Consider the following 14,381-nt stretch of genomic DNA (forward strand, 5'->3'; position numbering starts at 1 on the left):
AAAATAAGCAAGCAGTGTTAGGGGAAGGCCCACATTTCCTTATGACTTTTAGTTATGTTCTGATGAGTGTACAAATCTAGTCTTTTTCATTTGTTTGAAACTCTCCTCCCCTTCCTGCCAAAATTGTACATTCTGAACAAAACATTACATGCTGTATGCTTCTGTGGATTTCAGGGAAGTTTTGTTAGGCTCTGTCAGGTTGTTTCCAACATATGACCATCCAATTCTGTCTGCAGTCATTTCTGTAGGTTATTGTAAGGTCAATCCACCTACCTTTCAGAAAAGATTGCATTACAAATTTGAAAGAATCCAGTTCATATAAAATAAGTTGTTCTGTATTAATTTAGCACGTATGTAAATTTTGAGTGTTTCATTTCAATGTATTGAACGTGAAAGAGCTGGAAGAAAAACTGAGAGTTTATGGACTAATGGCAGCAATTTGGGCAACTCCTTGGAACTGTAGTTTATTTTGTTCATTTGCATGGTTGTATACTGCTTTGTTGGGCTTGCCTTGTGTTTCAGGAGCTAGCCCTGGAGCTCCTAGCCCTTGCTTTGCCATTTGGATATGGGTGGGTCTTTGCTTTTGTAGCTGGAGCAAGTACTGCAAGGAGAGGAGGAAGGAAACACACTTTACCTGCAGATGAGACAGCAGTTCAAAGAGGATGAGAAGACATACAAGCACAAGCTGCAGGCCTATCAGGACGGGCAGCAGCGCCAGGCTCAGCTAGTGGAGAAGATGCAGAACAAGGTGGGTGGTGACACCTTGGCCAGGTTTCTTGGGCAGGAAATTGATGAGGTCTCTTCAGGAGGATCCTGAACAGGCCCTCAAGAGGATTCAAGAGGACAGAGCAGTGGAACCTTGTACAGAAGGTTTTTTGAGGATTAATGGATATCTCATGGATTTAGAAAAATGCAGCCTATACATGTCTCTGGCCTTTTTCTATTTCACTTTTCATCTGATGACTATGCGTGGCTGGCTCTTTTTTTGTTATGAATGTGCCCTATATGTAGCACATGGGCTGTCCAAATTATTTTTCTTGGGAACAAGCTACAATTTTGCATCCCCTTAGGGCATGCCCTTTAGGGCAGATTGTGTTGTACCATCTGGCCTGACTATAATACAATCTGGTCTGAGGTCAGGGGCAGGGGAGAACATGTTTCATGGTGCTATAGAGTGGCACCCATAGTACACTTCTGATTAGATTACAGATTGAAACATGGAGGGGGTGACATGGAAAAAGAAAGAATTACCAATCAGTAGGTTGCAGCAATTCCCATTAAAGCTGCAGGAAACAATATGGCTTTTTGTATTGTTTTTCGGCTCTGTCAAGCTGCTTGGCAAACAATGTCAGTTACTTGCTAGATTCCTGAGAAATCTCTCCAAAGTATCTGGGAAGCCTTGGGCTGTTTAAAGTGGATGGTGGTCCTGATACTAAAAAGGACATGTTGCATTCTTTGTAGAGGTCCAAAAGAGCCTTTCCATCTTCAGGTCTCTCATTGGATGCTTCTCATTCCTAACCATCTTGGCAGTCAGAGTTTCTCTTGGATTCTGCTTAATCAACCAGAACTGTGACCTTCCTGTGCCTTGGCTTCCCTTCACCAGTGCTAGTAGCCAGGACTGCAGCAAATGCATTTCTTCTTGACAGTTGCTTTAAGGTTGTCATTCTCCACCCCCTTGCAGATGTTTTTCTCAGGTTTATATTCTCACTGGATGCCGCAGGGAAGGCAACTTCCATTTCTTTAACTATCATTCTCCCTAAACACTTATAACAATTGGTATTTTTATATGGCCCACCCCAAAAGCTGCATGAGCTTCCCCTTCTCTCTGGCTTCTGGGATAGATAACTTCTGCTCCCCAGTAGTCCTGGCTGTAGGCTTGGCCTAGCATATCACAAATTAAAACAACAGCAACTCTGGCAATTGTTCCTCCATCTTTGAGAAGCCAGATTCAGGCAGGGAGAATATGATTAGTCAGCAGCCCCAATGTACAAAGTGCATCCCAACCAACTGAAGAGAATCAGAGCTAGAACAGTCACCCGTTGGCTTCACTTTTCATAAGGAACATGTGCCAAAGAAGTTTTAACATATAACCATTGTGATGTATTCCCGGAACAATTCATAATGAGTAAATTAAAGACATACTGACTGGAAGGGTGTGGGGACAGGAAGTAAATGATTGTACACGGAACATCCTGAATTGATGATCCTGAATTAATTTGTACCCCCAAATTAAAGAACTTGCAGACTGTTAAAAATATTATCTTTACATATATGAATTCTACATTTTCTGGGGCCAAAGGACTTAGATTAGAAAATGTTTCTAGGAGATTGTTTATTCAGTGTAGGTACCAGTTTCAGCCATGCTGAAATGTTTCTGAAAAATCTTTGAACTTTCAAACAAGTAGATTAAAACGTTCTGTAATATGGAGTTTGCATGAGATGAGGTGGCTATTAGGATATAGATTGACACCTTTGAAACTACTGGCCTAAATTTCAGTTCTTGGGAGCAGGGGTAGTCAACCTGTGGTCCTCCAGATGTTCATGAACTACAATTCCCATGAGCCCCTGCCAGCGTTTGCTGTCAGGGGCTCATGGGAATTGTAGTTCATGAACATCTGGAGGACCACAGGTTGACTACCCCTGCTTGGGAGGACTAAAGATCAGGTTTAATCAGGGTCCCTCTTAATTGGACTACTTATTCTTGCTTTTTTTTTTGTTTATTCTGTCTGCCTGAACCTTTTGTCCTTTCTGCTCCTTTGCCTAGATGCTGCAATACAAGAAAAGATGTGGGGAGCTGGAGCAGCAACTGCTGGAGAAAACCTCTGAGTGCGAGCATCAAAAACAGATGGTCCGTGTGGCTTTTTACATGCTGTAAATGATAATGATGAAACATGTGGCAGTTTGACTCCTAACACCACGTGCAATTTGTATATCACTATCCCATCATGTCATGCACATTTAATTGGAGTGAGCACTTGGCAGACAGCCTAGGCTAATGGCATATCTGGTACAAACACTCCTTTGTATAGTTCATATCAAAGGCTTCTCCCAGGTTTTTGGGATGTCCAGTGTTTTACTAATATGTGGGCCATATAGCCAGCCAGCGAGGCACTTTATTTCATGAAACAATTATTGAGCACAAGAGCCTTTTTCATAGCAGGATACAGACTATCTCTGAAAGATAAACAAAGAGCTTGAGTACAACATACAGGCTACATGAGGCCTTAGAGATAGGATTGTCATTCCTGGAGGGAAGTCTCTGTATGAGTGTGAGATACATGTGAATCCCAAGCACATGACTGCAGTGGTCATTCAGTATCACTATTAATCTTGCTGTTCATGCTAGAGACTGAAACCATAGGGTCTTGAGGATGAGTGTCAAAATCAAGGGACAATAAAATCAGAGTCCAGTAGCACCTTTAAGACCAACAAAGATTTATTCAGGGCGTGAGCTTTCGAGTGCAAGCACTCTTCCTCAGACTATGATCTACTTACATGACAGGGAATATATAGCAAAAATAAATTCTGTTACATCAGTAGACTTCGTATCTAAAATCAAGGGACTCACAGTGGGAAGAATCATCTTATGTGGTGGCAGTGCTGCCAATAGTCTTTTATGTATTTGAAGATTAGGGCCCAGAAAAACCAAGTTATTATCCATGTGGCTCAGGATGGTTGTCTGCATATGGCAGTAGTTGCTGAAATTTTGAGGAACTAGTAACCTCGGCATGGATCTAAGATTCTTTGTTCACTCACCACCCAATGTGTAACCCTTTTCCCTAAATTAGGCCATCAACTAGCCTGTCTTCCATCCAGCTGCCATCCAGCTTATCCACTTGTGAATGGTATACTCATACTTGAATATCCTTAAAGTTGGGGTCCACCCTCCACTCATATCCCCAGTTGCTGACCCTTCCTCTTCCTAGGCACCTTATTATTTCATGTCAATGTGGATAATCTCATAGAAGTCCAGGGCATTCTGTGGGAATGGTATGGGATAATGCAAGTCTTCCAGTCTCGATAAGTCAATCTTATGTGAGCATGCTGACTGTCATTTGACTGTTAATTGCATTCCTTGTCATTCTTACCCGATAAATGTTTTAACAAATATAAAAAAATATTTTAAAAATTAACTCCCACCCATTGGAAATTTAATTATTAAAAAAAATAACTCCCACCCATTTCATGAAACCCTGATTGAGGCAGCCTGATCTAATCAGAAACTGGCCTAAAATTATCTAGTTTTTCTGTGTGTTCTGAGCTTGCAGGGTTTGAAACAGCTAAGGGTTTCTGTATTCTGAGAAAATCTTAATGCTGTGTTAAAGAGATTCTGTGCTTTTTGATGTTTTAAAAGATCATACATTTCTGAACTTCCTGCCAGTAAATCATCCTGTTCCTTAATCTGTATAGTTCTACAATCTATCTTCCTTCTTCATCCCTAGCTCCAAACGCGTTTAGACTCAACAGAGTTACGTTTACGTCGTTTTGAGCATGACCATAGTACAGAGTTGGAGAGTGCCCTTATACACTTGGAGGAGGAGCAACAGAGGTAAGGTTGCAGTTTGCTGAAGCTGATTAAACCCAAGGTGAAAAGTATGGAAGAAAGGTCCTGAAGGCTGAGGTAATATGTAGTTTTGGACCCGGATACCAGATAGGTAGATGTTTCATGACTGAGTTGTACAGTCTTTGCAGCCTGCATCAGGTTGAAAGGTGCCCATTGTATTTTATACAGACTGGTGTTTTTGAACATTTTGCAAGGGCAGTTCCCATCCAGATCCATTCCATTTAACAAATGCTCTGTAAAGGATAGAGAGTTGGTCAAAGTCATGGATAATTCAGGTGAGATCACAGTAATGGGTGCACCTTGAGTGCCAGACATACTTAAAAGATGCTCATGGTCTCAGCTGTGACCTGAGCATCTGGAAACAAAACACTGCCACGATGCATTCTAGACAGAGGTATTCTACTTTTTCTGTTTGAATGATTAAGCCTTAGAGAAGATTGAATCTAGAGCAGTGGTCCCCAACCTTTCTGAGGTTGGAGACCGGCAGGGCATTGGGGTGCGGCCCGCGGCCCGCGTGGGCCACGCCCACGCATCGGGCATTTTGCCCATTATGTCTGTAGTGCTGGCCAGCTCAATTAAGTGGCCATTGAGAATGACCTCTTAACCTTGGATCTGTTTTGTTCCATAAGCTACCATTTTGGAGAAGATTATACCTATTTGTACCTATTTGACAGTGTTGGTGGCTTGAGGAGGTAGTCTATGCCAAGAGGATGAGTTTTGTTTCTCCCCTGTAAGAGGGAATGTTCCACTTGTATAACAACTAAAATGCTTTTTCTGAATGGGCAGGGAGACATACAGGAATGCAAGAATATAATAGAAATCTACATTGTCTATGGTTTGCTTTTATTTGTAGGAGCACCAGCCTTTCCCAAATGAATACTCTACTGCGGGAACAGCTGGAGCAGATGAAGTCTTCAAATCAGAGACTAGCAGGAGAGCTTGAGAAGGCAACCATGGATTTGCAAATTCTGAGGAGTGAAATGGAACAGAAGGAATCACAGTTGCACAACGGCAGGGAGGTAAAGCCTATTAGCCTCGTAACAGTCTTGTAAAATCATGCTTTAAGAATCATACATTTCATTGTCCAGTTACCACAGAATATTCCATGAGATATGGGAGTGGAGTGTTTGATGATGATATTATCATTATTATTATTATCATCACTATCGTCATCATCGTTATTATTATTAAATTTATATCCCGCCACTTCTCCAGAGACTTGTAACGGGTTACAGAATAAAACCATAAAACCCCCATAACCCATTCAGCAGTAACAATAATAACCCCCCCCAACCAAACAACAAGATGGACGGAAAACTTTCTAACCCTTCCCTCCAACAAAGAGGGCTACCATTTCAGAGGGCATGAAAAATAATCCATTGACACAAACAGGGAATTCCATGAATATCAGCTGTCCCTGCTCCGTCACATTCCCCTTCCCTGGATCAGTTAAATATGGATTACTTAAAAAAAATAAAGAAGTTGATCCAGATGAAGATGGATAGATGGTTAATTGATTGCAAAGTTCAGCACTAACTGGTAGAAAGCTGAAACTCTCTCCTATCCACCCCCCCCCCTTTCCTGCTGCTGGTACAGTTGGAAAGAGACAATGGAGTAAAGTATTTGGTTCTCTCTCAGCCTTCCTGATGTCCCTGAAACCAGCAGAAATCATGTAAGACTTCTTTTCAGTGTTGCTGTATCCCAGAATACAAACAAGGCGGCAGTTTCCAGCAGGTGTCAGAATCAAATATTAAATTGCTATTTTTGCCTGATTAAATATTTTGAGAATGCCATAGCCTATAAGTTCTTTTTTCCCCTAATTTTATTTGTTTAATAACTCCTGTTTTTCCTTTGTATGGGTGACTCAGGTCTATTTTCTTGTTGAAGTCTGCTTTTCATTTATTGGGGGGAGCCCAGTTGGAATTAACTTTGTGAAAAATTAATGTAGGCATGAGTGCTATAGTCTGAAATCAATAAAAATCCAAATTATTTTGAAAAGTTTATCCATGATCACAGAGTATAAGAGTTGCTTCTGAGAAAATGTTCTATTCTAAGAACCATCATTGCATAATCAGTGAATTCAGAGGTACAGTTCCTAATAAATGGGGGTTTGTTTATATGTCTATAGAGTTCAGGCTATTGTAACCTTGTGGTCAATTCAACTTATTCATTCATTCATTTATTAAGGTCCTCGACCAATACCAAAAAAATACACAATATTATTGTGGTTCATTTTTATTCAATGCTTTCAGCTGTTTATTTATTTATACACTACTCCATAGACATAAGACCATTATGTACACCTGTTCAGTAGGGGGGATTGGAAAGCTGCCCATCAAGAAAACTATCATGTAGAATATTCTTCTGTTATGCCTGTCCTTTGTTATCTATGCCCTCACTTATTTCACCCTCAGTTATATCAATAGCTTCATTTTCTTTCTATCTGAAATTGCCTGGTATCAGTCATATTTTTAGATGCAGGCCAATACCATCCTTGGCCATCAAACAGAGAATTTTCCAACACTCATATTTAGACTCTTCAGTCAATTTGACCTTGAGTGTGGTACTTCAAAGATAATATTCATAATCTTCATAATAGCTTCCTTGTAGATACTTACTGTAAACAAGCTGTACACTGAATATGTAATATCTGGCCTTCAGCTGTCACTTGCTAGTTTAACATTGTCAAAGTTTAAGCAAGAGCTCAGTTGTTTTTTGGCTCCATATTCAGTTGTTATTGATTGATTATGCATGGAAGGGATAAGCCAGGCTAGTGCTTGTGCAGCAGTGGGGGAAATTCCCACTGACGCATGGTGTTGGCATCAGTCTGGCCCCCTCCCAGCCCTGGCCCACTTTAGGGCCTCTGATGCCCCACGGTGTAACATGGGTGCCATTGACAGCCATGCTGGGCTGGGCCTGTGCATACAGGGAAGAGCTGGGCCTTCCAGGGCTGGCTCCTCCCACACTTAAGGTGTCCTAATAGGGAAATAATGCTTTGCAATGCCTGGAGCTGAACAGGGTGTGTGTTTTTTCACTTCCATGATGGTGGTATACTGTTGTGATGCTATCCCATCTTTGTGGAGTGAAAAACCCCTACCCCACCCACCCCACCACCGCAGCGAGGTGCGGCAAAATATTTCTGCCCCAGCTTCATATGCACACATGAAAAGCCAGGACAGACCATGTCCGGTTGGAGAAATCTTCCCCCATTGGTACACATGAAGCAACAGAGTGTTCTGCCCTGCCACCAGAAATCAGTGGTGGCCCAGTATGGCTGCCGCCATGCATAATCGGTCATTGAGTACAATCCTGTGCAGAGTTACTCTTGTCTAAGTTTGTTGATTTCTTAAAATAGCTTTGCATAGCTTTGCCCTGTATGTTAGTTATTTCTAGCTTTTAGCAAATTTTGGTTTTTGACATTCTTTGTGATACTTTTCCTCAGAAGGATGTACCTCTGTCATCAACATGGGATGTAGATCGATTATAGAAAATAGGTTCAAATCTCTATTTAGACATCAAAGCGTCCTACTAGAGGACCTTAGGCACTAATTTTATATCAGGTTAACCTATCTCACATGGTTGTTGTGCTGATAAAATGAGGTAACGATGTATGCTACACTGAGATCCTTGGAGGAAGGGTGGGATACAAATGTTAATAATAGTGTCATTTTTGCCACTGCTGTAGTGTTTCCAGCTGCTACTAACTTGCTGTGGTTGTACCTCAGTTAAAGCTAAAAGTTATATTACATTTCCACGGACCTTAGGACCACCTAGATACTATTGGAGCTCTAAAACTCATTGTAAATAATTCCTCTGAGAGAAGGAGCCTATATCCAGTGAGTAACTTTGAAAGCCTATGTTGTAAACTGTGAAATTTATTTACTTATATTTATTTATTGTGCTGGATAAAAAAAAAATCCATACATATGGATTTACAAGCATTGAGACGTTCTCATTTATGCAGCAAAATATTAGCTCATTTTGTATCCTGGCCAAGTGCTGAGCTCAGAATTTTATTTGCTCAGTCAGAGCTGATGCCAACCTGACTACAATGTTGGAAGGCGATGCATTTCTTTGAGCCCCTGGTTTGCATTTTAGCTGTGCAGTGTTGTTGTGTGTATTTGTGGATGGCATAATATCCCTGCCTGCTTAGAAAGTACAGTGTACTGGAAACTGAAGGTTAGTTTATATTATTTATTCATTTTAGAATGTTCTCTCCCATTTTAAGAAAACTCATTACAGCTTGGAGAACAAGAAATGTCCTAAAATCAGTTACATGAGAATAGGGTTTTCTATAATCTCTCTGCTTTCCTGTGCCAGTGGCACCAGCTCTAGATTTCCAAGGGCTTTACACAAGGTTCTGGTGCTCATACAGGAGACTTTGAAAGATACTTTAGAACTGTAAGTATTGCAAATGCAAGAGATTTATTTCTGTAGCTGCCTTTCAACAAAGTTATGGAGTGTCGGGACTGCCCTGTGCCAGTCATGCTCTTGCCATTGTTCTTCCCAGATGTATGGTTCATATTTAAGCAGTGAGCACAGTGGAATCCTCTTGCTATGGCGACAAGCTGCAACACTTCGAGGCAACTTTGCAGAGCTCCGCACCACAGTGGAGAGGTGGGTGCAACTTAAAAGTGATCCTGCTACCCAAGCAGTCCTGGTTGCTGAGCAGACAATTACCATGGACAGAAACAGGCTAAGGATCTGATGACCCTGCCACTGCCAGTCCTTCATTTTTCAGACACCTTCAGTCCCATCGGCTCCAGAACTACAGTAGGGGATAGTCATTGGAATTCCTGTGGCCTCCAAGAAGGTTGAGTAACCATGCAGTTTACAGAACATGTTATTTATTTTTATTTAGTACTATTTTGGCCTGTTCTTCCTCCAAGGAACTAGGTTGGCATACATAGTTCCCTACTTCATTTTATTTCATGAAACAATCCTTTAACATAGATCAGACTGAAAGAGCAAGACTGGTCCCAATTCACTCAGTAAGTTTCACGGCAAGCAGGGATTTGAAGAACCTAGGTCTCCCCGAAAGTAGGCCAAAGCTATAACTGCTGTACTACATTGTAGAAGATATAAAAGGAAATCAGATGACAGGGATTTTTACATCATTGTGATTCAGATATATGCTGACAAAAAATAAAACCCCACATACAGGGATATACTTTTTCAGCATTTGGCTCCTAAATTGCAAGCGACCATAAAGGAAAGGACCCTCTGGCCTCTGCAACCAACTAGAGGCCCCAAAGCTCCCTTGTAGTTTTTGTATTGGGGTGCAGTGGGATCTATATGGAATTTAACATATAGTTTGTAAGCCCCCCTGAGAACCAGCTGCTCAAAAGGCAGGGTGCGCTTCTTTAAAATCAATAAATATTGATATCTGAAAGGTACCAACACAATTTTGGGCGTAACAGTAAAAAAATTTAGGAGGGGTTTTTTTTTTTACTATGTTATACTTGATCTTTGGTTTTTTGTGCATGCATGCCCACACAAATAGAGCAGTAATGTGTGTTCTTAGTCGTTGCTGATATCCTAGTTTTGTGGGAGCATGGTGGATAACAGTCCATGTTAGGCTTGGAGACATGAGATCGTAATGTGTGGAGATTCTGATTTCTTTTTTTTTTTTTTAAAGCTTTTAACCCCTTCATTACAGAGGTTTTGCTGAAACAGGAACTGACATGGCAAGAGTGGCCCGCCGCCTCCAGACAGCTTGTCTCAATTTGGATTCTAACCTGCGTCTCTCCGAAAGCAGCTCTGTTTGTTTGCTGGAGAAGCAGCTTCGTGACAAAGTCCGGGAGATGATGCAGCAGCAGAGCCTCTGGGATGGAGAGAAAGCTGACCTGAACTCCAGGTGAGAAGAGTGCCTGTGAGTCGGAACATTAGAGAGCCTTAAAAGGCATAGATTGACTCCTTCCTTATTCTGTTACCATAGACTAGAAACAGCCCTCAGACTACTTCAGCAGATGCCAGGCAATAAATAATATTGTGGTGGGGCAGACAAACAAAACAAAAGGCCCTTTCAAAGAAGGAGATCATTGCTAGTAGCCTGAACACTTATCCCACCGGTATTTGTAGTTAACAGGTTTTGCAGGTTTTTATGTTCATCCTGTTTTACTAGAGACAACATGTGTCTACTAGAGAAGGGAGGACACTTTCACCTCCCTTAAAAATCTTTAAGTAGCCCTATGATTTCAATTTATATTTCTTTTAATGAACCCAAGAAATGGAACTCTTTGGATTACTTCTTCTGTCCTGTGATTAATTCATCTGTATCTGGTTGTGTCTTCCAGGATTACAGAGTTAACTGCTTTAGGAGATAAACTTAAAGAGCAGAACACAAAGAAAGAGAAGACCATCTCTGCCCTAAAACTGGACATTCAGAAATTGGTACACATACCCACAAACCCTTCTTTATGTTGCGCTCATATAACACAGATACCCTTATCAACATGCATGGTCTCACAAATAGGCACACATTCACTCATAAACATGTGTTCCTACTGCCACACATACTTACCTTCTCATACTTTCTTTGATCTTTCCCCCATGTCCATTCCTGAGAGACTGCTTATTTTTGAACACTAGGAGGCCAGTAAAGTTGGAGATCTAGAGGAAGTGACAGACCTAAAGGAGGAAATTGACTCTCTGCAGCGTACCTTGAACAGCATTATGCAGGTTCGTGCAATTTCATCCTATGCTCATTACATTAAAGGAGAAGGGAATTACAGAAGATCCATTTTACAAGGTTCATTTACAGTACAACTATGGCTCACTACATGTCATTTGATGATAGAAATCTAAATCATGATTTTTAATAAAGAATGAGACACAGTTCACCGTGAGTTATATGTTTCTTCTAAGAGTCTTTCATGGGTACCCCTGACTTCTGAGTTTAGGTGGGTGGTTACTGGAGAACTAGCCTTTTCTGTTGTGGCACTCCAGTTTTGGAACTTCCTCCTTGGTGAAATTGTTTGACACCATCATTGCTATCCAAGTTAAGTCTAATCCTGTTCGCAGAAGCTGTAAATATTAATTAAATTTTTTGTTTTCTACTGCTACTAATTTTGGAAACGTTGTATTATTGTTGACCACATTTCATTTTTGAAGTGTTTTAAAGAGTTCTAGGCCACCTTGATAATTCTGCAATGCCTATGTTTAAATAGATAGAAATAAGTTCCCCTGTACAAGACTCATTTGAAATGAACCAAGTTGCGCAAGAGCATTGCCGTCATCTGTCCCAGCTTCTGTCTATTCCAGTGGATGTTGAGCAGGAGGCTACTCAGTGGATTGTGCCCTAGTCTTATACTTGTTGATATGCTAGTGCCTAGGAATGTTTAGGTTTCTCTTGAGCACAGTTTACTGGTTCCTTGCTGGATCACAAGACTTGAATTGACTTTATTATTGATAGCAGGTAAAAAACAAAAGCCTAGGCAAAAAAACCTAGGCTTCAAAGGGTTTTTGCTGTGCCCTGTGGATATGGATCCATTATGCTTAGTTCAGCTCTTTATGGGCAGAAGCATTACTTGCCTGTGATTAAACAGCCATAAGGGAGGTGTTCCCTCCTCAGTGCCCGCTGTACCTTTAGGCCTTTTAATGCATAATTAGTAATAATTAATGTTTCAAAGAATTCAATGGCTACAGAGTGTACCCACCCCTCCCCAGGATTGATCTCATAAGAGTCAATCAAGATATGAATGTATGAAACAAGCAACCAAGTGCCTAAATACAATTTTAAATAATTATTTTTGTCGCTGTTACTTTATTGTGACAGTAGAAAGCTAAAAGCAGTCATTTGACAATACTGAAACAATATATAACCCATCAATTATATTATTTTCAGTGCTGCTCTGAACTTGTTTGCAACTTTAAAGTAAATCATTTTAATTAGATATGGCACCATTTCTGTTCTCAGTAAAGCCATGTGAAATTGGCATCTGAACTAACAAATAAAAGGCATTTAAAATCTGTTTCAATGCTCATGTTTTAAAGCTTTGCTAAATGTAGCTGCCTAATCAACAGAAAGAAATTTCCAAGCTGGCGATGGCAAAAAGCTTTATTCAGAACGAGTTCCTAGGTAAAAAAAACCTCATTTTTGTACTTTACTTCCTCAGTAAACTTATTTCTGAATTGTTTTTTCCCCCAGGGATACAAACAAAGTCTTCAACCCACTACCTAATTCTTATATTTTTTATATTTTATATTTTAAGTCATATAATTTGGGTCTATTAGTATCAAAAGTCCATAAAGGTAACTATCTTATAAATGACGAAATGTAGGTGCCTAGCAGACCAGCTTGTGTGGGATTCAGTTCCTCTCTGCTCTCATCATAGTTGGCCCTGGCGGAATCTAAGAGCACAGGACTCACCTCGTTGGAAACTGCAAAAGCTACAGTGGAGGAGGAGACTCTATGGCGCAGATCTCCTCTGCGCTCCGGCTCTCCCCATCGTCGGTGGACATCACCATCCCGGACGCGTCCTCCCGGTCCAAACGTAGCACTGCAATCAGTGCAGGCTGTTATCCAGCAATCACAGCAGCATGAACAGGTTGGCTTGACTGTAATGTCTCATGGTAATGCACACTGCATTTGTGGTTAAAAGAAACATAACATGGCAATATACCATCATCAAAAGAACATTGCTTAAAGTTATTTTAAAATATTTGTACAATTGTACAGTTTGTAGTCCTAAAAAAATGTATATAATGTTATCAGTGAATGGCCTGATTTCAGTTAATGTTCTGTAACTATGGCTTTATATGAAGGTTCTGCTGATAATTTGGTTAACTTATGAAAATTTGACAAAATAATTTGGGGATGGTTATAGTCTTGAAGATGGAATAAACTGTGAGTTGGCTGAAGGTGCAAGGGTTTAAGAACAGCCTTTTTCAACCTTTTGACTATGGAGGAGCCCCTGAAATAAATGTTCAGGCTTCGAGGACCTCTGGAAGTGATGTCAGCTGGCCACACCTCCTTGCCATGCCCCCGGAAGTGACATAACCACCCACACCCTTCGCCCTCCTTTCATTTCCTCCTTGCACCTTTATTACTTTATTACAGTGGCTCTGCCTCTTACAGGACAGATAGAAGGGCAGGTGCTCAGAAGACAGCCCGGACACCCCATTCCACACGACAACTGACTCCCCCCCCCTTTGAATTTTACAGCCCTCTGGGCAGAGATGGCCAGTTCCCTAGCTTGTGGCCAAGTTCAATAAGGCAGGAGAGGAAAAGCCATGGACCCCCATTGCAGCTCCCGCAGACCTTCGCAGACCCCTGGTTGGGAACCCCTGGTTTAGAGGTTCTCTCTGGGAACCTGATGCTGTGTTAGCAGTTTTGCTGTTTGGTAAAGTAGTGCTTACATGCTTCCATTTTGCATTTCTTGTATCAGACAAATATTGCAAAGACCATAAGTCCTCAGGGCTTTTTCATCCAAAGGAAAACAAACCTTGTCACACTGCCTTTGGGCTTTGGACACTTGTATCTATACCCTATCATTTTATCACTGTTATTTTTAACATGTGAATGTTAATAGTCCCAGATTAAGTTTTTGGATGCCTGAAAATAGAGCCAGTTTGGTGTAGTGGTTAGGAGTGCGGACTTGTAATCTGGCATGCCAGGTTCGATTCTGCGCTCCCCCACATGCAACCAGCTGGGTGACCTTGGGCTCGCCACGGCACTGATAAAACTGTTCTGACCGGGCAGTGATATCAGTGCTCTCTCAGCCTCACCCACCCCACAGGGTTTCTGTTGTGGGGGGAGGAATGGGAAGGCGACTGTAAGCCGATTTGAGCCTCCTTCGGGTAGGGAAAAGCGGCA

The 14,381-nt window shown here is 41.2% G+C and overlaps 1 protein-coding gene across 5 annotated transcripts in view; it reads left to right on the plus strand.

Annotated features, from left to right (window-relative positions):
* Positions 1-14,381, plus strand: part of CROCC2 (ciliary rootlet coiled-coil, rootletin family member 2) — a 90,040-nt gene that overhangs the window by 17,588 nt on the left and 58,071 nt on the right. For 3 of the 5 annotated variants that reach the window (XM_077349011.1, XM_077349015.1, XM_077349013.1), the window contains 9 exons: positions 590-748; positions 2,765-2,848; positions 4,443-4,549; positions 5,418-5,583; positions 9,075-9,181; positions 10,224-10,421; positions 10,861-10,957; positions 11,156-11,245; positions 12,901-13,113. In XM_077349011.1, coding sequence (XP_077205126.1) covers positions 590-748; positions 2,765-2,848; positions 4,443-4,549; positions 5,418-5,583; positions 9,075-9,181; positions 10,224-10,421; positions 10,861-10,957; positions 11,156-11,245; positions 12,901-13,113 — 1,221 coding nt within the window. Of the gene's footprint in view, positions 1-589; positions 749-2,764; positions 2,849-4,442; positions 4,550-5,417; positions 5,584-5,635; positions 9,182-10,202; positions 10,422-10,860; positions 10,958-11,155; positions 11,246-12,900; positions 13,114-14,381 lie in introns of those variants that run through there. The other 2 variants (XM_077349012.1, XM_077349016.1) reach the window with 2 other exon arrangements.

Source organism: Paroedura picta, chromosome 8, assembly GCF_049243985.1.
Source record: "Paroedura picta isolate Pp20150507F chromosome 8, Ppicta_v3.0, whole genome shotgun sequence".
In the NCBI taxonomy this organism is placed as follows: domain Eukaryota; kingdom Metazoa; phylum Chordata; class Lepidosauria; order Squamata; family Gekkonidae; genus Paroedura; species Paroedura picta.